The sequence below is a fragment of the Larimichthys crocea genome, chromosome VI, assembly GCF_000972845.2.
Source record: "Larimichthys crocea isolate SSNF chromosome VI, L_crocea_2.0, whole genome shotgun sequence".
Taxonomy (NCBI): Eukaryota; Metazoa; Chordata; class Actinopteri; family Sciaenidae; genus Larimichthys; species Larimichthys crocea.
This window is the reverse complement of record NC_040016.1, coordinates 6908339-6932173: the sequence shown is the minus strand read 5'-3', so window position 1 is coordinate 6932173 and position 23835 is coordinate 6908339. Positions and strand designations below refer to the sequence as shown.

The following is a 23835-nucleotide window of genomic DNA, read 5'->3' as shown; positions in this document are numbered from 1 at the left end:
ACCTTTATATTTGTTGCACTGAAATACAAAAGATTTGACAACCTGTTCATTCAAATACTGTTTAGTTTAATATTAGTAGTATACAATGGTACGGTCGAGTATAAGGCTCAAGAAAACATAATAATTAATTATGTTAATTGTTTTTATGCATACAAACGACGATTGAGTTAACATTTCTAGATAAATGTTTGACTGACCCATCCAAAAGATCTTTGAGCCAGCAAGTAATCCACAAGAAGGAACATCCCACGCTTTCTGCAGAAACACCTTGTAAGGCAGCATCAGCATCGTTTCTGCTTCTTAGATCGGCCAAATTTAGGCTGTCACTGCTTCTTATCATGCTATGTTCTTTATTAATGGTTTTCAGACACACACAAAAAGGCATCAGCAGGGCTGTCATTTAGCTCAGTTGGTAGAGCATCCGCCCCATGTACACAGGCTCAGTCCTTGCCGCAGCAGCCCAGGGTTCAAATCTGACCTGTGGCTCTTTCCTGCATGTCATTCCCTGTCTCTCTCTCCCCATGTCACTCTTCAGCTGTCTCTGTCAAATAAAGCTCAAAAAGGCCATGTATATATCTATATATATATTATATATATATATATCTATATATATATATTATATATATATTTATATTATATATATATCATATCTAAAACAACAAACAAACACATCCAACACATACAGTATGCACTAGCCTACAGACAAATCCACTGCAGGAGCTGTCAGAAAATGTCAGATGTGGTTAAGAGCAAGAATCTCAATTGTTATTATGAAATAAAAGAGTTACTGCATGTTAGTTTAACAAAGTATAGCACATTATGTTTCTATACTCAGTTTAAATCTCACACATTAGTGTCAGGACAGTGTCTCTGTTTTCGTGACTGTGGAGGTTAAAGTGGACTTTCAGCTTTAAGAGTCTTTGAGGTTGTTCACATCCATATTTGATGAACAGTGCAGGACCTGTAGCCTTTTTCTTTTCTTTCCCACTCGCTTTAAGACAAAAGCAGCAGGACAATAATTTCAAACTGATGTACAAAGCAGACCAAGTTTTCAGTGCCAAACAGTGGAATGTTCCCAACATGCCAAATCAGCCATGTGACCCCAATTCAACCAATCATGTGTTTTATTTATTAAGGATCAGACAGATGGGAAAAAGACAAAAATTCCTTAAAACAAGTGAGAAGGAATGATGGCTGCATTACAGGCCTGGCAGAGCATCATCAGGGTGCCTGCTAATATTTGTGGTCAGTAAACTGCAAAGAATTCACAAATTAAAACCTTACATGATTTTTTTTCTGGCCAAGCTTGAAACATTGACATTGGCTTTTTATGTTGATAGGGTGAGCTCGATAGCAAGTTACCCATCAAGCAGGCCGCAGCAACATTTATACAGATAATTCTGGCCATCAGATGAACACAAGTCTAAAATTCACCCTCCTTTTAGCTCTGTTTAGGTCTCTACCAAACACCACCAACCAAATATCTGGCTCCTTACCTGCTACGTAGTTCACAGTGTTCACCAATGAGCCACCAACATTGTCTATCTTCCAGTTGGGGAAGCAAGAATTACAGATTTTGATGGCATGTTTCTAGTCTAATGAAAAACACGGTTTTGTGGCTATAATGAATTCATTTTTTTTATATAATTTATTGTTAATTGTAATTTGTAAATGATAGAAATCAGGAATCAGTGTAGCTGAACCTTTACAGTTACAAAACTGAACTGCAGTAACCTACTATTTCACAGCTGCTGAGACTAAGCTGAGAGTTCAAACAATTATTGGTATGGGAATCCTCAAAACTCAAAATGGTTACCACTTATTTCCATGTGGGATCGCAAATATGCAGAAATACAATGTATCACAGACCTCAACAATGTGGGCTCCATAATAGATAGAAGAAGTTACCATCCATCTATTGATGTTAACAACATGTGAACACTCGACTGTTATCTGGAAAGAAATCTTCTGATTTCACCAAGTGGGGCAGTTAATAACACATGAGAGATGATGGATATCTATCTCTTATAGTCTCCCACTTTTCCCATCCATCATAATCTTCTCTCACTTTCTCCTCCTTTTCATCCCAACTTGTCTCTCCCTTGTTTTGTGTCTGTGTCCCAACTCCTCCCTCAGCTCAGCCTGGTGTAAACTCACACCTCCCTCTGCTTCCCTCCATCAGACCAGTGTCTCCTCTCAACCCAGTCGTCTCTTAATACCACAGAGAGGATCAGCTTTTCACATCAGCTCAGGTAGGTTTGTTTAAGTTGTAAGAAGTTAATTAGCTCAAGACTTAACTGGATTGGAATTAATTTAAAAGTAAATGTACTAGAAAGCATAAAACACTTTCACTGAGGTCAAATTAAGAATAAAATATGAAATGTGAAATGTGAATTTTCTCACAATTTCCAAAGATATTTTGAAACAAATAGCTATGAAGTAGTCTGCATGCATTTAAGAGTGCTAACTTTAAAGTTGGAAATTTCCTGTTATTGTCTTGATAGAATGTGTTTTTGTTTCCAACGTGTTTCCTGAGCATCAACAGGAAAGGTAGATAAGAAACACTGCCACTGTAAAAACAACAGAAACAAGCTTGGATATTATGCTGAAACTAACCCCAAATATTGTTTTAATTTGTTATTTTCTAAAAGATCGATTGAGTAACCTCAATCAGATCATTGTAGCTTGTCGGGTCCTCTGAGGTCATGACTACTAATGTGCAATAACAAAATTAAATAAGGGGAATTTCCTGTTTATCCAGGGCGGCTGACATTCTCTCTGGATGACAACATTGCATAAAGTCGTCACCATAAAAAGACATTTCATTTTTATTGCTCAGAAATGACATTGGTGTGGTGTCCATGATGTCATTTTATCTGTGTGAGGTCATCGCCAGCAGACAATTTGCATTTTACAAATGAGGAATGAACAGTTGTTCAGATATCCACTCATACCTACACACTGAAACAAGGAGAGGGAAAGAAAGAGCAATGTCTGGTACCTCTCCTTTTATAGGTATTATTGCATCTAGTCGTAAGTGTTGCAGATGGTCTCTGTCTGCTGACTAAAACTGCTCAGTACTCCAGAAGAGAGATGTTATATATACAGTGAATGAAAAATGTACACAACAGGCTCTCCTGCATGCTTACAGAATGCCTTTCGGAGGAGGAAACAAATGCGGCTGCTGCCAGAAAACTGTCTACTTCGCTGAGGAAGTGCAGTGTGAAGGGAAGAGCTGGCATAAATCCTGTTTTCTGTGCAGTAAGTATTAAAGTTCTCAGGTAATCTGCTTCATTCGTCTCCAGACTCCCAACTGTGAAATCATGCATGCCAGGCTGGAATGCAGAGTATTTGGCATCAGAGTAGGAAAGTGAGTATATGCAGGTTTTTGCTCAGACATCTCAGTCCTTATTTGGACTCAGGGGGAAACATGTGACAAAGTCTTCCTTATATGGCAGAGGAAGGTACACTTACTCCTCCTCCAGCACAGACAACTATTTATCTGAATCATTCAGGCACATAGTTTTTCCTTTTTTGAAACGTCACACAGAACTGATAAGAGCTGCTTTTGAGAGTTTACTTCCTCTAGTTTCTGTAAAGATATTTGTGAGCTACAGACAAAAAAGTTAATTTGTATTGAGTTTTTTCCCCCCTTTTTTGTTGTTGTAAGTGGTCTGTAAGAAGAACTTGGATAGCACAACAGTGGCCGTTCATGTGGATGAGATCTACTGCAAATCATGCTATGGGAAGAAATATGGACCAAAAGGCTATGGCTTTGGAGGTGGAGCTGGTACTCTGAGTATGGACACAGGAGAAGGACTTGGAATCAAGCCTGAAGTGTGAGCAAGAACAACACTTTTATGAACACCATCAAGCTATACTGTATACTTTAGGTACATTTTAGAACAAAACTACTTCTCCATGTGCTAAGGGATGAAACATTAAAAAGGATTCACATATCTGTATTCAGTCTCAGAGACATCGTCTGTTTCCTCCCTAAGTTGGCCTTACTGTCTTCTATAAAGCTTTGTTTTTTTCTTGACAGACAAGGCCCTCATCGCCCTACAAATAACCCAAACGCCTCAAAGTTTGCCCAGAAAGCAGGAGGATCAGATGTGTGTCCTCGATGTGGGAAAACAGTGTACGCAGCGGAGAAGGTTATCGGAGGAGGCAATGTAAGAACAATCGATGCATACTTATCTCAGTTTACGAGTTTTGCTGCAAATTAATAATAAATGTGTTGGTTGTCTGTATATGTTTGTTCTTGATCCATCTCTGTGCTCTCTCATCAGTCCTGGCATAAAGGCTGCTTTCGTTGTGCTAAGTGTGGCAAAGGACTCGAGTCCACGACCGTCGCTGATAGAGACGGAGAGGTCTTCTGTAAAGGTGTGTGTCAGCGAGGGCTTAAATGATGCTTGATGACAGAAAATCAATACTTTAGATTAGTTGATTAATTGATTAGTGGTCAACTAATAAACTAATATTGATAAATCATTAATTGGCTTGGAAAAATTAAAAATACTTTTAGTCTCTTTGACAGTAGACTGAATACATTTGAGTTGTCGACAAAACAAAAGATTTGAGGATCAAACTGGATAATGAACCAAACAACCAATTGATAATTGTAATTGATAATGACAATAACAGTTCAGTCAATTAACAATTAACAGTCTCAATCCTAAATCGACAATTCCCTTAGCTCTTCTTAAATGTAAGGATTGAGTATTTTCTTTGTCTTATCTCAGGGGTTTTGGACTGTTGGTCAGACAAACGAAAGCAAGTCAAATATGTCAATTTGGGCTTCAGAAAATTGTATTTGTTGGTCTATTTTATTGATTAACTGAGGGAAATCTACAAATCAATAAATGTGTTACCGTTCTTACATCAAAACAAACAAATGCAAATGGGGGAATCATGAATGAATCCATACATTAAAGAACCTGCAGTACAAATATACAACAAAGAGTACTTTAGATGTCAGTGGTTGAGTTAACCTCAACTAGTAAGACCTGAATCTCAACCTGCAGATCATCTTCTAAATTACTTCAGGCAGAGACCCAGTGGGTCAGTAGCCCCTCTGATCTTTTGCCATTTAATATATTCCTAATCATATTCGAACAAGACTTCATTTGTCATTTACAGTAACTAGTTTAAAAAAGCTAGCTGATAACTAAAATCCTCAGTAGTTCTGAGAATGTGGCTCTTCAAACTAAGGTTAAACAAACCACTAGTCAAACTAGTGTGTTATGCAGTGTTTCTCAGTTTCTGTATTGTCATTCACAGGTTGCTATGCAAAGAACTTTGGTCCCAAGGGATTTGGCTTTGGTCAGGGTGCAGGAGCTCTGGCTCATTCCCAGTAAAGCCCGAAGCATCGGCTCAGTCTGGGACTGACATCTGCGCTCTGATAACATCGCTTCCAGGATCCTTCAGTCAATATCTAGCCTACTCCACTCCAGCTAAAGGCAAATAGGAACGATTGAAGCACACAACACAGCTTTCACCAAGTAGATTTTGCTCTATGTGCTGCATTTGAATCTGATTTATGATGTTGCGGTTTGACGCTTTAAGAAAACAAGATATGCTAAACATTTATAAAACACACTGAATTCTAACTCTAAGTCGGATGTGCACATGCGTGTGTTTAAACCAACTGGAGCCAAGCTGGCTTCATTCACAGAAGAAAAAAAGAAAGCAAATTAAACTCTGCTGTTAGAATACTAAGAGACACAAATGTCAAATTTGATTAATATCTCCATGAGTTGGTGTCTGGGTGAGAACAAAATAGGATCTGAAGACTGACAGCTTTGAAAAAACTGCCTCACATCATGCTTCAGTTACCGTCTTCTTCTCCGCCTTACATGTCAAGTGATGTACATACTGTCTTAAGACATGCATTATTGCAGAGACACAAAATAAATATCAGGCAAAAAAAAAAGAAAAAAAAAAGATGCTAAATCTGGCATTTCTTCCACTATTGTCTTCTTCCTTTTGTGCTTCTGGTCTGGTGAAATCATGTGAAGGTTTTGAGAGCGCTTGTTGATCCTTGTTATCATCATCAAACAGCCAGCTGTTGAGAACAACAGAGTTTCAGTGCTCGCCCTGTCTCTGCCTGCACCGAGAAGGCACAATGACCAGAGTACCAGGCAGCTGTAGTAGTGGTGGTGGTGGGGCCTGCTGTTTGTTTTGGCACAGACTTCAACACGTGAGTCACATCAACAGCAACACTAAGTCTGAAATTCACACAAAGATTGAAGTGTTACACTGGGAACTGCTTCAGAGCTTTCACGTGTTTAGATTCTTAATAATCAAGTGAAACAGAAATGTGCTTTTTTTACGTTTCATGAAGTTTCCTCTAGATGTTCTGCTGGATACCATGCGCATATATACAGTAGTTTTCTCTTCAGTTTCTCACCCACCAGGAGGCAGTATGGAGACCTGATCTGTCTGACAGTGACTCCATCAGGTGAAACGATTCAGTCATTTCCAAAGAAAGTGTTTTATTTACTGTGAATAATCCACTATGATTATATATACTATACTAATTGCATTATTTTCAAATGTGTTTGTTTGTGTCCTGTTATATAAAATCAATTATCTGTTTGCTAAACCCCAAACAGCCCAATCATAGCTTGGCAACTGTTGCCAGACACCACAAGTTTTGGATATCTCCACATGTGGAAGTGGTATGCATGCGCATATTTGGACTGAAAAGTGCCCTAACTGCTCCAACATGAGCTGCTAGCTTTCTACCTACTATAAATATCAACTTAACATTAGAGGCTCTGCCGTGTTGAATTTGGGGAAGTTCACACTTTCAGTTTAATTAAGTTATAGCTTAATTAGCCTTCGCATTGTAGCCATAGCTAACAGCATCTGCTAGTGATAGCATTCATTACAGCATGCACAAATTGACGGTGACTGGCTGGAAATGTGTTTTAAATATGTTCAAGTTTTAATGGCAAAACAGCCTGTTATTATTGTAAACTGCATGTGTGAGAACTGGAAGCTTCACACAGTAGGTAATAGTCATTTCCCTTTCATATCAGACTTTACATAAACATTCAAAATAAAAGAATGAGCAAAATATTGCTGTTGTTTCGCAATTATATATGAGAAATTCATGCATGTTACAGCAGCTGTGAATGTTTTTAGTCATTATCCTGTTAAACAATATATTTTACAGCAAACTACTGTACGGTAAACTGCTATAGAATCCACTGGCATTTGTATATGAGTCCGTGTTAAGTTTCCTAGAGACAGTCCCGCAAACACACAGCACTTTGTTAAGCCTGCTGCCATATATACTGTGGAATTATAATCAGCTGCCATAAGCCAACAGCCTGGATCTCTGCTGTCATAAATCAAATCAGCATCAGGGACTTTAAAGTTCTGACTCAGCAAGAGCGAAAGAACAGTTCTGCGAATTTTAACAAATCTAACCTGACAAATAAAAAAGAAAAAAAAATAAGAGCACAGTGCAAATGCAATCATCTCTAGGCTATACATCCATAGATCTATTTCACTATAAAAGCTGATTCAGTGCTAGTGATGTAGGGTCCCATCCTTGATGCGAGTTTGAATAATGCACACTGACTATAAATATGAAAATGTAATAAATAGCAGCGTTGGTGGCCCAGCAGGTCACACTCACTGTGGTCTCAAGAGGCTGACAGCTTGCCAGTTATCCCATTGAGCTGGCTCCTGCTCCACTGTAAGAGAGAGACAATACAGCAGCCACACATGTTCCCTCAAATGCAAAGCATGTGGACAGTTTAAAATGCAGCGGTATTAAAATGCTGTTTTTAATAATACTGACATTTACTGAATATATGCGGACGGGCTACAAATTAAAGGGAAAACATGAATTAATGTGTGGAAGAACACAACAGTGCAGATGCTTTCATTGAAGAGGTCACAGAATATGAAAATGATGTGAATCATATGGCCTTCACAGTCACAAGATGTCAACTCAGTTCAACATCAAGATTTTAGACCGACATGTTTGATTGGACTCTCTGCCCCCATCATCAAAACACCAAATCCAGCAGAGTTCAGAGACTTGAAGAACATTATGCAATGGAGCACTGAAGCTGTTCTGCCGCCACTAGCTGCGAGCCAAACTCAGTAAGTGTTCAAGACGAGAAAGTTTGGGTGGCTGGCTCAGGAGGTAGAGTGGGTGGTCCACTAATCAGATAATCGGCGGTTCGATGGCTTCTGCATGTCGACGTGTCCTTGGGCAAGATACTGAACCCCAAATTGCTTAAAAAGTGTGAATGCATATGAATGGTTAGTTACTAAAACTGATGAGCAGTTGGCACCTTGCATGGCAGCCAATGCCATCAGTGAATGAATGTGTGTGAATGGGTGAATGAGATATGTAGTGTAAAAGTGCTTTGAGTGAATGAAAGACTAGAAAGATGCTATATACTGAAAGGACAGTCCATTTAGCATTAAAGTTTTTACTGAAAGCAGTGGTGAAAGTGTGAAAATATGTATCTCTAATGGCTTTAATGATTGTGGTTACATGACACAAATTGGCCATAAACACTGAGACTGCGGCCGGTCAATCGGTTCACTGTTTTTGGAGACACAGCACAGCTCTTTGAGATCAAAGCTGCTGTGTCACTGAGAAGTGTTGCTAAATACGTGACCGACTTTCAAACCGGACTTCTAACTTTGTGCCATCAATGTACAAGCTGAAGACAATTAAATCTCTAACACAAACACAAACCAGACACAAGTGATTTAAGGTCTTATTGTCCTCCACGAGCTAACTGTATGTTCACAGTCATCTGTGTTTACATTTTGCACACACACAGGTCACACAAACCCCAACACATATGCAGGCCGTGTCCCAGTATCAAAGAGTGGCAGCATCACATGTTGCTGTAATTTGTCTATGTTTAGTGGGTAGGCCTTAGCTAAATGTATACTGGAAACTGCATTCCTGGCTTAAAACCACAGCTTAGCATTGTCTGCAACTATTATCCTAATCAGACCAAAGGGGCCCTGCAGTCTCAGAGGGAACAGGGCACGTCTCCAACATCAGACTCAGTAGCCAAAGAAAATCTCTGAAAATCATCCTCAGTAACAAGAAAACAAACAATTTGGATATGGCTGCTTAATGCTTGTTTCAGGATGGGAAAAAGTAAGTAAGTTCAACTTTAGCTTTTTGTACACAAAGTATTGGTCTGTGAGGATGAACAAAGCTGGTGTACAAAAGCAGAGAGCTAGTTTACCCATGTAAAAAACTGAGTAACAGCTGGATGAAGTGAAAGTCAGCTAGGATGCTCTTTATCTGGTCCTGGCACATTGAAAAGTTCACACACATTATTATACAGCAGCAGAGAGCAGTGACCTGTCAACACAACACAAGCATCACAATCACTGTTATCCTGAAACCAACCCCACTCATGGAGTGTGTATGTGTGTGTGTGTGCATGTGTGTGTGTTTCTATTTAAGTCTCCTTGTGACCGAGAGGAGGGACAATAGGGGAGCAGGGGATACATTTTCTGGTACGTTCTCCTCTCCATCACTTTGTGTCTGTCTGCATCCACAGCATCAACACAGAGAGGTAAGTGCGTGAATCTTTAAGATAGTGCTGGTTTGATTTGAGAACAGAGCTTTACTTTTCAATCAAAGTCTTACAAAAACGTCGTTTAGGGCTGCAGCTAACTAACTAATCATTTTCTCGATTGATCATTGGGTCTACAGAATATCATTAAATAGCAAAAAATGGCCTTCACAAGTTCCCAGAGCCCATGGTGATGCCTTATCAAACCTTATTAAAACCAGCTTTGTTATCTTTGCTTAAAAATGTACTTACTATTAATCAATTAACATAATAGCTATCAATGGAATTTCTGTCCATTAACTAATTGATAAATCAACATTTCAGCTCCAATTGCAAATTAAAAAGTTTAAATGAAAATCATATTGCATGATCCCGAGTAACTTTTGGCAATGAATTGGCAATATGTAGAAACTATTTTATTAAAGTGTATGTAGTTTTATACTGCAGTATTGATAAATATTGTGAATAATAAAAACTACTGCCCACATTGCAATAATCAATGAATCATTATCAAACTAACTTCCAGATATTTCCTAACTGCAGCTATTTTAATTGGGATTATATGTTGGTTTTCTTTGTCTTGTGTGTATATATATATACTATATATATATACTGTCAATGTAGAAATCACCCAAAGAACATGCACATTATTTTCATCCTTTTTCCTCTTTGTATTATTTATCAATGAGACAATTTCCTGGTAAGATCCGCTGGGTATTCATAAAGGCTTCAGTTGGTCCTGTTCTAAGAACTGGCGTCCCTGTCTATATTTGTGTCTTTATCCAGCGGAGAAGTGGGAGTGAAACCAGGAAATGTTATCTATTTGGAATAGCTGCCTTGTTGGGGGCCTTGAATGCTTCTCCTTGTCTGCCATCACTTAGCTTTTTAGCACATGAGTGTGCTATCAGCGCTGAGAGGTGACTGGATGATTTTGGCCAGCAGACCTTTCCAAAAGTATGACAAAACAATGCCCGATAAACAAAACATAAAAAAAGGTTGTTGGTGTGAAACGTCACATCCTTTAGTACTTTAATAAGAATTCACAAATCATTGCTAAAGAATTATAAAAGTAGTGTAGCCCCAATCAACACTGTATGTCTGTAAAAGCTGAATATCTCTATATATACGCACTGTATCTTTCCATTCTTGTAACACTACACTGTTGAACAAGGGAAACCATAGTTAAGACCCAAGTGGTCCCCACGGTTGAGCACTTCAGAGGAAAAAGGTTTTATTTTTGTCTTCCAGGGGGAGCTGAAATAGCCAAGATGCCTGAGAAAGCGTAAGTGTATTGTGTTTCTGTTATTGTTTCCATTTCCAAATTAGAGGATCAGTTTCATACAACAGATGGGATTTATCTATAGAAACACAAAATGAAATATAACATAATAACAAGTTTTTGTTATCTGCAACCACATGCTAACACTACATTTCTATGTCCTTTCTGTATTTTCTATCTACAGGCCGGAGGTAAGATTATACAAACCACCAAGACATCTAATAATTTAACAGGTGCACATATTAAGATTATCATTAGGGTACAAAAAGTATCAGCGTTAATTAAAAAAAAAAAAATTCTTTTCGCAGAGGAAATCTAAGATCTCAGCCTCGCGCAAGCTCATGCTGAAGGTGAGTCCTCACAGATTGTATCTTCAGTCAGAATCAGACAATTATTATCAGCACATCTATTTTGTGTTTATTTCAGAGCTTGATGGTCGCCAGGGCCAAAGAGGAGCTGGAACAGGAGATGGAAGAAAAGGAGGAAGAGAAGAAAAGGTATCTGGAAGAAAAATCTCCTCCTATACAGACCAGTGGCATGTCTTTAGCAGAGCTTAAGGTATCATTTATCTCTTTTACTGAAATAATGTTGCTAAATATCTCATATTGATGAGAAAGAGGATGAGAAAATTAATATTCAATTTCTCTTATTTTCTTTGTAGGCACTGTGTGAAGAGCTGCACACCAAAATAGACATGGTGGACGAGGAGCGGTACGATATTGAAGCCAAAGTCTTGCACAACACCAGAGAGGTAACTGAACCCTAGTTAAGGAGTGTAACAATGATCAGCATTGACGTGATCTGTTGAGCAAGCACAGTGTGTTGAAACATTTACTTTCTCCACAGATCAAAGACCTCAACATCAAGGTCCTGGACCTGCGAGGAAAGTTTAAAAGACCCAACCTGAGGAGGGTCAGAGTCTCTGCTGATGCCATCCTGCGCTCACTGCTGGGCTCCAAACACAAAGTCTCTTTGGATCTGCGGGCTAATCTTAAATCAGTCAAGAAAGAGGACACAGAAAAGGTGAGTTCTGAAGTCAAGAGAGTGTTTTTGGACAGAAGACAATGACAAAATTTATTCCCAGAAAGATGTGGCAGAGTTGTTTGGCGGTGATAATTTATATTGTCATTTTAAGACTTTGGCTGATGTCGGTATCAAGGGTGACTGCCAAAGTGTGAAACTGATTAATCAGCTTTCTGAGCCAGCCAAAACAAAAAGTGAAAAACCACAGGCATGAGGGTCAATAGATCAGATTATGTTTAGCAAGATACAGCCCTGTCTCTGTGTAATACAGCAGCTCAGTCTGAAGAGATGGGATCATTTTAGGGTTACACATGTACATTTTAGACATGGAAAGACTTTGAATAAGTACAACTCTTTGGTTCTTTCTGTGCAGGAGAAGACGGTGGAGGTGAGTGATTGGAGGAAGAATGTGGAAGCCATGTCAGGAATGGAGGGCCGCAAGAAGATGTTTGACGCAGCAAAGGGCCCCAACCAGTAAACAGATGTTATTCAAGAAAAACAGCTGGCTTTCATTTTATGTCAAATACACAATTACTTAACAGCACAAAACATACATAAACTCTCCAGTGCTTCACATTTGTATTTTATATTCAGTACATGTTTCCTATGACACCCACATTTTCTATGTGTTTTGTTTCATTATTACTGAAATAAACACAGCATGCTGAGAGGGACTTTTTTTGTGTCTATTTTGCCAAAAGGAGGAAAGCCTTGCACTCTCACACACACACCCACCCATCAATCAGCTGTTCTTTAGGGTATTGTTTTGTGCATGTGCTTTGTGGACTGCTTGTCACGCACACATTTTAAGTGAAGATGCAGAAACACAGCTGTTTTTAAAGACACAGTCATCCAAGTCGGATGACTCAAAGGCTGCAATCAGTGGAATACCATGCAAGAAGTAGTATTCACTACGTACTACAAGACAAGATCAGCAACAACTGAGGCTATAAGTCACAGTTACTTACAGCTTGACATGAATGCATGGAAAAACTGAAAGATTAATTCACTATTACTACCAATACAAATAAGGTAGATGATCAGCTCCACAAATCCAAATCTGTCCTGAAACAACACGACTGGACTGTTGGAAAGTTTCATCATGAATTAAACGCTAAATGATCAGTGGGCAGGGCAACAAGAGAGCCCGCTTCAACCCACAAGGGTTTGATATATCCTACAACAAGTGGAGTATGTCATCCGTCATTAACACGATCCTAGTTTGTTATTATTATTATTATTATTATTATTATTATTATTATTATTAGTCCAAATATCAAAAATCTTACACCTGTAATCATTAAAAACTGTTTAATCCTTTTTTCCCCTGCTATTATCAAAATGTCATTAATAATAAAAAATAATATTTATTATGTATATATAATTATTATTATCAGAGCTGAATTAATAATTGTTCCAGCTCTGATCTATATCTTGGATGAAGATATAAAAAAAATAAAGATGGCCAACGGTGCAAACAGATGCTTTGGGTGCAGCTCCACCAGCCTTATTTTCTTCCACGAGGTGGCAGCATCAGCTCACAGTTCACTGAGGAAAATTACAGAAATTTTCCAGTTTTTCAAGTTTCAGTCTGGAAGATGAAAACATGAATCAAAGTCACTAACTGAACACACTGTTTACTGAAAATGACACATTTTTAATCAATCCTAAAAATACTGGGACTTGCTGAGTTTAAGATAGATATCATAAGAGAGCTGGTGCCATGTCATGATTAAACAGTAGGAGGCCTGAAAGCTTTGTATTGTTTTTTTAGTTGACTCAGGTGCCAGATGGGTGGGGTTTGCAGCAATACAAGCAGAGAGAGAAAGTTTATTCAATCAAACTCAAGTATTTAGAGTTCACTGTTGTGATTTTCTGACTTCCTGTCGATGCCTTCAAGATTTCGTCACACCTGGATATGGATATTAATGAAGTCTAAACATTCAAACACAAGATTATTTCACTGAGTTGTTATTAAAGGAGCGAAAACCATCACCACATGTAAAGATGTAGGTCTTTCCTGCCTATGAATGACTTCTGTGGACATCATGCCATTGTTCTCTGAGCTCACTGATTTAAATCATCTGTTCTGTATCATAAAGATATGTCAACCAGATGATTACTCAAAAAAAGGTGCCAAAATGTTGACTGATAGAACTAAAAAAAGAAATTATTTTATCTGAGTTATGAGCTCTTCCAGATTCCATAATACAAATTACAAACATGTTAACATGCCAGCTGACTGCTTCTCTTCAAACACCTCAGGCTTTAACCAAGAAACACAACTCAAAAATCAAATCCACACAGAAGTGACACAGAAAAGGTTTCATTCTCTATTTAGGTGCTCACACATGGTGTCCTGCAAGAAAAAGTTGAGTATTACATCATGTGTATGCTTAATTGTTGCTTATACAGTATATCTTTTTTAAATATTTTTAAATGTTAAAATGTTAAATATTTTAAAAATGATATAAAAATGCAACATTTTAATATTATTGTAGCTTCACTTTGATGTTATAATGAGCTGGTCGAGGGTCAAATACACTAGCCCATAAAGTTGGAACAAAATATTTTTACCTCTTCTCGTGAAATGATTGTGATTTATTCTTGATAGATAAAGTGTATCTTCTCAAAACGTTATTGATCACTCTCTTTCAAACATATCACAGTGAAAATTAAACCATAGTTAACCCGATGTGTATAAATAAGAACAGAAAAAAGGAAACAAAAGGAATTTTTTCCATTAATGTAATAATAATAAATCAGACCTGAAGAACTTGAGGCTTCTTTGACAACTGATATGATCTGAAATGATTTGTGACTTGACTTCGACTTGTCTCGACAGACTTGAGACTTGCACTTGCCAAAGAAAGCTGCACGTGTAAGCACATCCAGATTTGAGGTGAAGGGGTTAACTTCAACGTCTGATGAGTCATAATCCCAATGGTGTGGTCAGATACAATAATAAAAGAAAACATTGGGAGTATCAAAAGACTTGGCATGGTCATAAAGGGTGCTGTTGATAACACGTTATTGCATGTACTGCATGTACTGAAGGGAGAAATTGGTACTGGTAAAGGGAGTTTTTAGTTTACTCATTCACTTGGCAACCCGCTATGGGAATAATGCTCAATGATTTGATTGCACTTCCAGTTTAGTAATAACTTGTTGCTGTTATATAAACCTGAAAAGTCAAACATGACGAACATGGCGTCGATCAGCAGCAGAATCACAATGACAGTAAATAACGTGAGCTTAAGCCGTCTCTTTGTGTATTTGTGTGCACGCAGGTGTAGCTTTACAAGGATTATTTCTAACCTTCGACATGTCTACCGGGCCTGAGATACTGAGAGTGATAATCCCGTTCTGTATAAGTCTAGGTTTTGCCGTGTAAAAATAGACAATGTCCATGGAGAATGCATGTTTTCCCCTTCTAGTTAATGCCATCTGCCATCTGTTTGCAGGTATGTGCCCACCCATTGTAGATTTGGGCAGCTTGCCGCCATGTGATCCATCACTGGGTTTAAAAGCTTATGGCCAAAAGAGAAGGGCACAGTATACAATTCTCCATTGAGCCCAGTCTGAACTGCACATCGCACTCTTTTGGTAAGTCTGTGTGCTCTTTTTGTATGTTTCTGACATTAAATTGAGTTTTTGTCTATTTTTTTTTATTCTATAATCTCTCAGTGGATACATTTGTCAGGCATGTGGGCTAAACTTGGCATTATTAGATCAGTCAGGCAGTCGTTGATGCATTATCACTCACTACCCTCCTCTCAACTGGACTTACTTGTGCAGGTGCTGCATCCTAAACATGTCAGACACAGAAGAAGCCACATATGAGTGAGTAAATCTATAGGCAGGAGGGTGATGATAACAATATGATGCCAACAAAGGTGAAACCAATTTGACAAAATATCTTTGGTGTGTGTGTGTGTTTTTTCTTCTTCTTTCAGGGGACAGCGTAAGTCTGTTTGTCAGCTCACACACATATGGGCGACATGTGTCTTCACAGTTTGTAATTGATGTTTGGCTGCTTTGTCTGACTGGCTGGATGCTCGGCAGCTGCTTTACAAGACAGTGCATGAATATTGTGAATATGTTGCATGCATAGACACATCAGAAATGCATTCATGTCCAGACTCTTGTATAGCTGACCTCTGCTCTTTACCCCTCTCTGTGTGTTCTCTGTGAAGAAGATGAGGATATTGTTGGTATGTACTTTAATACAAACAATATCTATGAAAACAATGTATTGCTTCTAAATGCATCGACCATAAGAGGCCACTTATGTTTCCGCTGCCACTTTGTTACCTGCTTTACACACTTGAGCCTTGCATTTAAACTTTGTTAGGCACTTAACACACTGCATCTGCTAAGCTGCTGGCTTCACCACACACCACACTGTATTTTTGGCATGATGGTGCCACCGTAGAGGCATCTGCTGTCCTTGAGCTCCTCTGCAGGATTTGTCCTCTCAGGCAGCCCTGTCTGTCTGAGGCTGGAGATAGTTCACCTAGTATGAACATCCCAGGGGATCTATCCTTTCAATTGAAATAGTGCAATGGGTCGCCATCAGAGAGATAAAGGGTCGTACCTCTATTTCTGTCCCCTTTTGTGAGGCTGTCCATGTGGGCCACTGTACAGAGAGGCACCTGTCTCCCTCTACATGGAGTACAGTCTCTGTTAGGGAGCAATGTAGGCCAGCTTATGTTCTCAAAAGAGTACCTTAGGGAAGATAGCAGCACAAGCACAATGCCCACTTTCATTTTTATGCCTGTTAGAGGGCTTCTAAAAGCAGGTTGGCTTACCTTCTTTGCAGGGGAAAGAGGTTGAGTTACACTCTCTGGCCAACGGGACTAAAGGCTTGATGTCACTTTTCCCACAGAGGCCAAATGTGAAAAGCAATGTTGGGAACAAAAAACACGGCACTTTAAGCTCTTTGTAAATAGTGGAGCTAATTGTAACTAGTGGAATTGGTACACTTTCATTTTTTAATATATATTTAGGAAATCAGTGGATCAAACAGCCCATATTAAAGATTCAAATGAAATGACAGGTTGTAGACTATACGAAACAAATGAACAAGTAAGAAAATGCAAAAATGTTTTTTTTGTCTTAGTTTTGAAGGCACTGTCAAAAATGCATGTAAACGGCAAAAACATGTTGATCTAAATGCTGTGTGAGATTGTCACATTGTTTGCTTGTTAACTCTACATGCTTGCTTTGCACAGAAGAGGAGGAGGAGGGGGTGGAAGAGGTAGCAGAAGAGGAGGAGGAGGAGGAGGAGGAGGAGGAAGAGGTAGCAGAGGAGGAGGTGAAGGAGGTAGTAGAGGAGGATGAGGAGGATGAGGAAGGTAGTACCGCTTATGCTAATATCTGTTTGCATGATAGCAATAAGTAAACATGACTTAACACCCTGTTGGCAATCATGGAGTTTAACCACAGGCAGGATATTTTGTTGTCGCTGTCCAAGTACAATCTTTCTCCAAAAACGTCATGAACTGAAATATCAGCTTCATGACGATGCATTTTTCAGATAATGCAGTGGTGTGTTTATGATTTATTTTTTGCTTAATGTTTAATATTTACACCTAATGAGTCAGTTCTTCTGAAAAAATGCCTGTTCTGACTGGACAACAACAAAGTTGTGATACTATGATGTGGCACTACTGTATCTCTAATATCATAATGAACCTGTATACCTGCAGAAATTTAAGTTATTGTTGAAATTTTATGTGGTTTAAAAATGGAAATGTCAAATTAAATAGGAATCTGAAATCATGTAGATACATGATATGTAAAGGTGATGATGATGAGTCAAATATTGCAGACTCTAAGCACTTAGTAGCAGCAGGACAAACATATTGTGTACATAGTTGCTTTTCTCTGTGTCTCATGTTATTTATTACTCTGACAGCCTTTAATGTATAAACACACACACACACACATAAACGCATACTTCCCTGGCTCCAGTCCATCAGCACGGACAGGAGCTGGTCAGTCATGTTGCCTGTGTCACCTGTTTAGTGTCTGAGGTCATTAGACTCTAACGTTGTTGACAGCTATTCACTGCCTTTAAATTACAGAACAACCAGAGGGCAATGTGTGTCACAGTCAATCAACAATGTCACTTCATTTATTTGCATTACAACAAACAAACAAAATTCTTTATGTTAATTTAACACAATCACATTTTTATATTAGTGTAAAAGCAAAACACATATTTTATCCAAAACATACACACACACACACACTATCCAAGGACTCATACATGTAAGAGAGATTCAAAGTATTACAGTTACTGCAGTAGTAAAACTTGATCTCTGTCAACACCAAGATATTGGACAATAATAATGACATAAATCAAACTTAAATACTTTTATACAACCAAAGGAGAGTCCCCTGTAAGTCTGTCATCATGCACCTTTTTTTACATGACTCAATGTTGACTTACTCTCTCATCTTTCAGCGAATGCTGCAGAGGAAAATGAAGGAGGTATGGGCAGTTTATTTAAATAACTACAGAGGCTCTGTTTGTGACAAACTTTGTTCTGTGTGTCACTTCATATACTTGATTACTTCATATACTAAGATTTTTTACTTTGCTTTTTTGTTTTTATTGATACACAGAAGACTCAAAGCGCAAGTTAAAGTAAGAACAGAGTTTTAAAATATCTAACCTGAAACACAATCTTGTGTGAGAGACATACTAAGATAACGAGATTTTTAATTCTATCCTCCTCAGGCCTGGTTTTTTACCCAGCTTGGCACCTCCCAAAATCCCAGAGGGAGAAAAAGTGGACTTTGATGTGAGTTAATCTGATTAAAGTTACACCTGAAAACTGGCAGACAGTGCATTAACATTTTAGCTGACATTTCACTTCTCTCTATAATTTCAGGACATTCACCGAAAGCGAATGGAAAAGGATCTGACGGAGCTTCATGCTCTGATTGAGGCTCACTTTGAGAAGCGTAAAAAGGAGGAAGAAGAGCTTATTAGCCTCACAGATCGCATTGTAGGATCATATCTCATTCTTCTGCTGCAATATATGCCAAATTCTTTATGTGTTGTCTTTTGACATTTTGAGTTTCTGTTCTTTCCTTTCCAACTCAGGAGCAACGCAGGTCAGAGAGAGCAGAGCAGATGAAGATCAGGGCAGAGAAAGAGAGGGAACGACTGGCTAAAGTAGCTGTACGTACATTTACAGATCATAACTGTGAGACAGACCAGCTTCCTAAACCCTGCGAGGTTTCTTGGAAACTATCAGCTACAAAACTTTTTTTTAGAATATGGCTGTTTGCTTGTCCTTCCTCGTAATTTTTATTTGCAAAAGATTAAACCAAAATGCTGACAATACATAACAGAATATTGTAGATGAATGAAGAAAGGAAGGTACTATTCTTTTTTTGCCACCAGGAGGAGAAAGCAAGAAAAGAAGATGAAGAGGCAAAGAAGAAAGCAGATGATGATGCCAGGAAGAAGATGATTCTGTCCAACTTGAGTTTCACTGGATACAAGGTCATGATTTTCTTTGGGTTTTTTGTGGGGTTTTTTAAATGTCATAGACTGATAAATAAAAAAAAGGCTCATGACATCCTGTACAAGCACATCACCACAAGTGTCCTTTTTCTGATCATCAGACACAGAGTGGTCCAAAAAGACAAACGGAAAGAGAAAAGAAGAAGAAGATCCTAAATGAACGACGCAAAGAGTTAAACATTGATCAAATGAGAGAGGACAAACTCAGGTATAAATAAAAACACAGTCAATACATACAAAATACTTTCCATGATCAGTTTTGGATAAAATAATTAACCAGTCGACATTATTAATCAAATGAGCATGATTAAATGCTTTCATTCCCTCCTACCGTTACAGAGAAAAAGCTAGCGAACTGTGGGACTGGGTGCGCCAGCTGGAGGCAGAGAAATTTGAACTTCAATATAGACACGCAAAGCAGAAGTATGAGGTAAGACATGGTATAACTCTTTGTAGAGTTGTCTTAATGATCAATCATATGTGTCCTTTGAACAAACAGATTCTAGGATACAAGCCAGAATAGAAGCGGACCATGACGGAAAGATTTCTGAGATAGCGCAAGTGGAGCTCAGCCAAAGATCTATTGTGTCAGAAATAGATGACAAGGCAGAAGAAGTTGAAAAAAAATTGAGGAGCGGAAGAAATAATATCAATGCCCTACCAAAGCAGAGGCCAGTAACTCCCCCACATACAGCATTAACTGCTGCCTGCAGAACAGGGTGTGGTTTGAGTACTTTAACTGTCGAGTTTAATCCCATCCACCATGAATTAACTGTGGGATTTAGGTAGTGTTACATTTGTTTCATTGTTTTGGTTTTGGTGGCACCTCTGTTAGCTGTGCAGCTAGCATCTTCACTTCACAAAAGCACAACTCTACAATTGTATTCACTGATTTTGGTGAAAGTGGCGATATGGGGCTCTAAATTTGAAATGAAGTTACTGTTTATCAGGACACAAATGACACAAGAATTAGGTTTTAGTAAGATTTTGGTAAAACTCAATCATAATTTATGGAGAAAATGTTTTTTTTTTTTTCCTTCTGATGTCCTCTGGCTTTATCTTTAGCAACACTCACTGCTGCTAACCGTAGCTGCCGTTAGCTAAGTTAGCCGTGCAGCTAGCTAGCAGAGCCCACTGGTGCTCACACTCATGGCTCGGGCTCTGGTTCTCCTCCAGCATTCCTCACTGGGTCCCCCTTGCCTCGAGCCTGAAAACTTTCCCCTCTTCTGGAAGTCAAAAGCTTTCTGTACTAGCAAGAACAACAGTTCCTCGATGTTGCCAGCTGAGACAGAAAGGGGGCTCTAATTTTGTTTTCATCCAAAGAGGAGCTCAATGCACAAAGTTAGCATCCAATCACAATCAACATTTATCCCCACCCTAATTGGACAGTTACACCATATCATGGCGCAGATGTGAAAGTCTGTCACTGACTTACAGAGTGAAAGTTACACCAATGGTTGGTTGAGTGCCGAAGGTTCCCCGCTGACCGTTGCTCTTTCAGAACGAATAGGTGCCAGCAGTTCTCACTGGACTGGTTGCTGGAAAAACACAGGTGGATTTAACAATGGCTCAGTCCCAGTAACAGTGACAATGAACCAGCCATACTATCAATGAAACCAACATGCACAACAGTGGAACCTCTTTTCTGTGAATGCAGCAATCATTAATTGTGAGCTTCTTGCTATGACACGTCGAAATGTCTGCTGTGCAACCAGTCCATTACATCCTCAGGAGTCTTTCACAGTGGCACGGGCCCTCAATTACATCAAACTGATTCAGCTTTGACCAAATGTTCACTGAAAAGATAACAATCGTTGTATATTTTTAGTTCAGAGGATGAGGATCACATGTATCACATGTATTTCAGTAGTTGCGATCAAACTGTAATAATTGGGTTGTACAAATATTTTTCATTTCAAGAAAATGTACAAAGAACGAATAATAGACTTGTGCTTGATTGTGAATTACTTTTTTTAATTAATAAATGTAATATACTTTTTGTGCATTACATTGAATGGAGTGAAACAAAGCGGTGGAGGTTAAACACATTATTTTCCACAGGTCACTGTGCTGAGAAACCGGGTCAGTGATCATCAGAAAATGTAAGTCTATTTTATGGATGTATATATTATGATTTTAATAAGTAGTTCTGCAGTGAATTGTCTTAAGTGTGACATCATATCACTTCTTTATATAGCTACTCTTTTCATAATAATCTGACACCTAATGGATAACACATTGTTGTGTTTTTGGACAATAGAGTAAACCTTTCATCAAGACAGGTAGAAAGATAAAATCATACAGCAGGCACCTACAAAAAAAATAGAAAGTAAGACAGACCCAGACTCAAATCCGCTCTGACCTCCTTGTGTTTCCACCTCCTCCTATTTCAACTTCCCCTCAGCTACTCACACTGCACTGATCTCCATTTGTTCAAAGCGGGGTCAATAACAGCTGTGTGTGCCAGCTGTCTGACAGTAGACTAAAGTTTCTTAGCCAAACAGGGGTATGAAAACAAAAAAGGGCTAGCACACGAGAGGTGTTTTAACAAAGGGCAGGCTGAGGTATTTGAACAACATACATGCACTCAGTCTCGAAGGAGAAATGGATTGTCATGGAGATACAGCAGCTGAGAGATCTCATAACTGCTATGTGATATCATCTGTGTTAATGTAGCTCTCAATAACACAGTGACCATCCCCTGGTGCCATCCAAATCATGTGGATCTCTTCTCCTGATCTTATTTAGGCTGTGCTGCAATGATTGCTCAGGCTCTAAACAAAACTTTAACAGGCTGATAGTGTTTTTTTTTCTGAAAAATATCTCACAGCAGTACTGTGATTGGTCACTGGTCACTTCAAAACAAATAGAGCCTCAATTTATATATACATTTTTTTTTATTTTCTAGTAAAATAGCTACTATTCATTTTCAGAAATGGGAAGAGCTGACAGTGATATTTAGTCAAATATATTGTCAGAGACTCTCCTAAAATACAGAATCTATGTATTCATAGGGAAGCCACAGAGGGCAGGTACCTCTGTAGCAACAGTAGATAAAGATAGCAGTAAACTATTTAGTAGCAAATCCCCTTCCAATGGCAGGCAGCTATGAAAAGCTTTCAATAGCTTCAGTATCTGAAGCCAGCAGCAGCTTTCTGTAGAGCTTTGTTTCCCAAACTGGGGGTCGGACCCCGGGGAGGACTCACAAGAAGATTATTTGGGTAGAAAAGAAGAAACTAAAGTTTAAAAGAAAATGTGTCCATCTTTGATTGTTTTCCATTTGAAATCCTGCAGAATTATACCTCTTCAAGCTGCTAAAATCATTAAATACAAATCTGAAAATCACCCTTTGAACTTAACACAACTCACTGACATGCACCCTGTCATGAGGGGTCACAACAAAGAGCCCAGTGATAAGGGATCAAGATTTTGGTTCGCTGCTGTAGAGAGATGAACTACATTGAGACCAGACTTTACACTGACCTGCTAAGACTGTAAAAGAAAGTTTCAGGATGTCTATTTAAATATATTCCGGTCTACAGTTGTTTCATGCAAGTGCAAAAAAACATCTAATGGCCACATTCTGAACTATGAGCATACACTGCTTTAAATAAAAAGGTTAAAGATATAAATTCCAGCTGTTAATACCTGAAGGGTTGTTTGTTGTTTCATACAATGATGAGCTGTGACTTACATTCCTTGTCTGTGAGGAGAATTTCCCTAAAACAATTAGAATTTCAAATGCAGCTTCAGAGAGTGACTTATTTGCATCAGTAGAATAGATCAAATTCCTGAAATTTTAAGAAACAAAGCAAAGATATATAAAGTATTTGCTGCACATATTTCCAAATGCACGACAGGTTAGTTAAGTTGTGTGCTGGCTTATGTGACAGATCTCTGTTGTCTTTTACTTTATTCTCAGCTCAAAGGGCAGAACCAAGCGCGGCCTGAGGAAGTAACATCTTACATCAACCTGATGAATACTGGCACCATCTGAGTCCCGTTCAAGTTAAGAGTAACATAAACCGCATTATGATGTTTTCTAAATACATGAAAGAACAAATGACGATTCCAAAAACATCATACGTTCTCTTAAATATGCTTTATCTGTGAAACAAAGTGCATGTTGAGTATATCTGCAGGAATGTAGACAGTCAGATTGCAGACTGATCAGGCAGCTTTTGTTTGTGACATTTAATTGATCTGAGGTGTGTAAACACATGATTAATGTTATCCGAAATTATATGTCTGTCATTTTTAGAGTAATAACAGTGAGTTATTTGTTGAGACTAATTAATTGGTTGTTGTGTAAACAATTTTGTCCAACAAATTAAAAAAAAAAAACTTTAACAACTCGGAAATAGTGTCCTCTTTCTTTTAAGTTGAAGTCTTCACTTGTGGGAGCTTTGAGACGA

The 23835-nt window shown here is 38.5% G+C and overlaps 3 protein-coding genes across 7 annotated transcripts; all 3 read left to right on the top strand.

The window, feature by feature from the left end:
• The first annotated feature begins 2130 nt into the window (after positions 1-2130).
• Positions 2131-5955, top strand: csrp1b (cysteine and glycine-rich protein 1b). Its single transcript, XM_010730121.3, has 6 exons — positions 2131-2252; positions 3152-3261; positions 3671-3839; positions 4046-4175; positions 4293-4386; positions 5284-5955. The coding sequence occupies exons 2-6, from the start codon at positions 3153-3155 to the stop codon at positions 5358-5360; spliced, it is 579 nt and encodes a 192-aa protein (XP_010728423.1). The 5' UTR covers positions 2131-2252; position 3152; the 3' UTR covers positions 5361-5955.
• Positions 5956-9242: 3287 nt separating this feature from the next.
• Positions 9243-12545, top strand: tnni1b (troponin I type 1b (skeletal, slow)). Its single transcript, XM_027279106.1, has 8 exons — positions 9243-9575; positions 10824-10857; positions 11039-11045; positions 11163-11204; positions 11281-11412; positions 11516-11605; positions 11701-11877; positions 12251-12545. Exons 2-8 carry the CDS (start codon positions 10844-10846, stop codon positions 12353-12355), a joined length of 567 nt encoding a protein of 188 aa, XP_027134907.1. The 5' UTR covers positions 9243-9575; positions 10824-10843; the 3' UTR covers positions 12356-12545.
• Positions 12546-15419: 2874 nt separating this feature from the next.
• tnnt2b (troponin T type 2b (cardiac)) lies at positions 15420-23803 on the top strand. Of its 5 annotated transcripts, none has more exons than XM_019272677.2 (14): positions 15420-15483; positions 15676-15720; positions 15834-15841; positions 16077-16091; positions 18350-18376; positions 18511-18532; positions 18626-18689; positions 18780-18896; positions 18995-19072; positions 19298-19399; positions 19522-19628; positions 19760-19850; positions 21482-21522; positions 23343-23803. In XM_019272677.2, exons 2-14 carry the CDS (start codon positions 15692-15694, stop codon positions 23377-23379), a joined length of 738 nt encoding a protein of 245 aa, XP_019128222.1. In that variant the 5' UTR covers positions 15420-15483; positions 15676-15691; the 3' UTR covers positions 23380-23803. The 5 variants fall into 5 exon arrangements, with proteins under 5 accessions (XP_019128222.1, XP_019128221.1, XP_019128223.1 ...); XM_019272676.2 differs by having other exon boundaries at positions 16074-16091; XM_019272675.2 differs by having other exon boundaries at positions 15438-15480; positions 15675-15720; positions 16074-16091.
• Positions 23804-23835: the final 32 nt, after the last annotated feature.

Coding starts and splice junctions, on each gene's coding strand:
- csrp1b (XM_010730121.3), top strand. CDS start 3,153: ATGCCTTTCGGAGGAGGAAACAAATGCGGCTGCTGCCAGAAAACTGTC. Junction 4,176..4,292: donor AGGTTATCGGAGGAGGCAAT/GTAAGAACAATC, acceptor CTCTCTCATCAG/TCCTGGCATAAAGGCTGCTT. Junction 4,387..5,283: donor CGGAGAGGTCTTCTGTAAAG/GTGTGTGTCAGC, acceptor TGTCATTCACAG/GTTGCTATGCAAAGAACTTT.
- tnni1b (XM_027279106.1), top strand. Junction 11,205..11,280: donor CGCGCAAGCTCATGCTGAAG/GTGAGTCCTCAC, acceptor TGTTTATTTCAG/AGCTTGATGGTCGCCAGGGC. Junction 11,606..11,700: donor TCTTGCACAACACCAGAGAG/GTAACTGAACCC, acceptor CTTTCTCCACAG/ATCAAAGACCTCAACATCAA.
- tnnt2b (XM_019272676.2), top strand. CDS start 15,692: ATGTCAGACACAGAAGAAGCCACATATGA. Junction 18,377..18,510: donor TGCAGAGGAAAATGAAGGAG/GTATGGGCAGTT, acceptor ATTGATACACAG/AAGACTCAAAGCGCAAGTTA. Junction 19,400..19,521: donor TGAGTTTCACTGGATACAAG/GTCATGATTTTC, acceptor TCTGATCATCAG/ACACAGAGTGGTCCAAAAAG.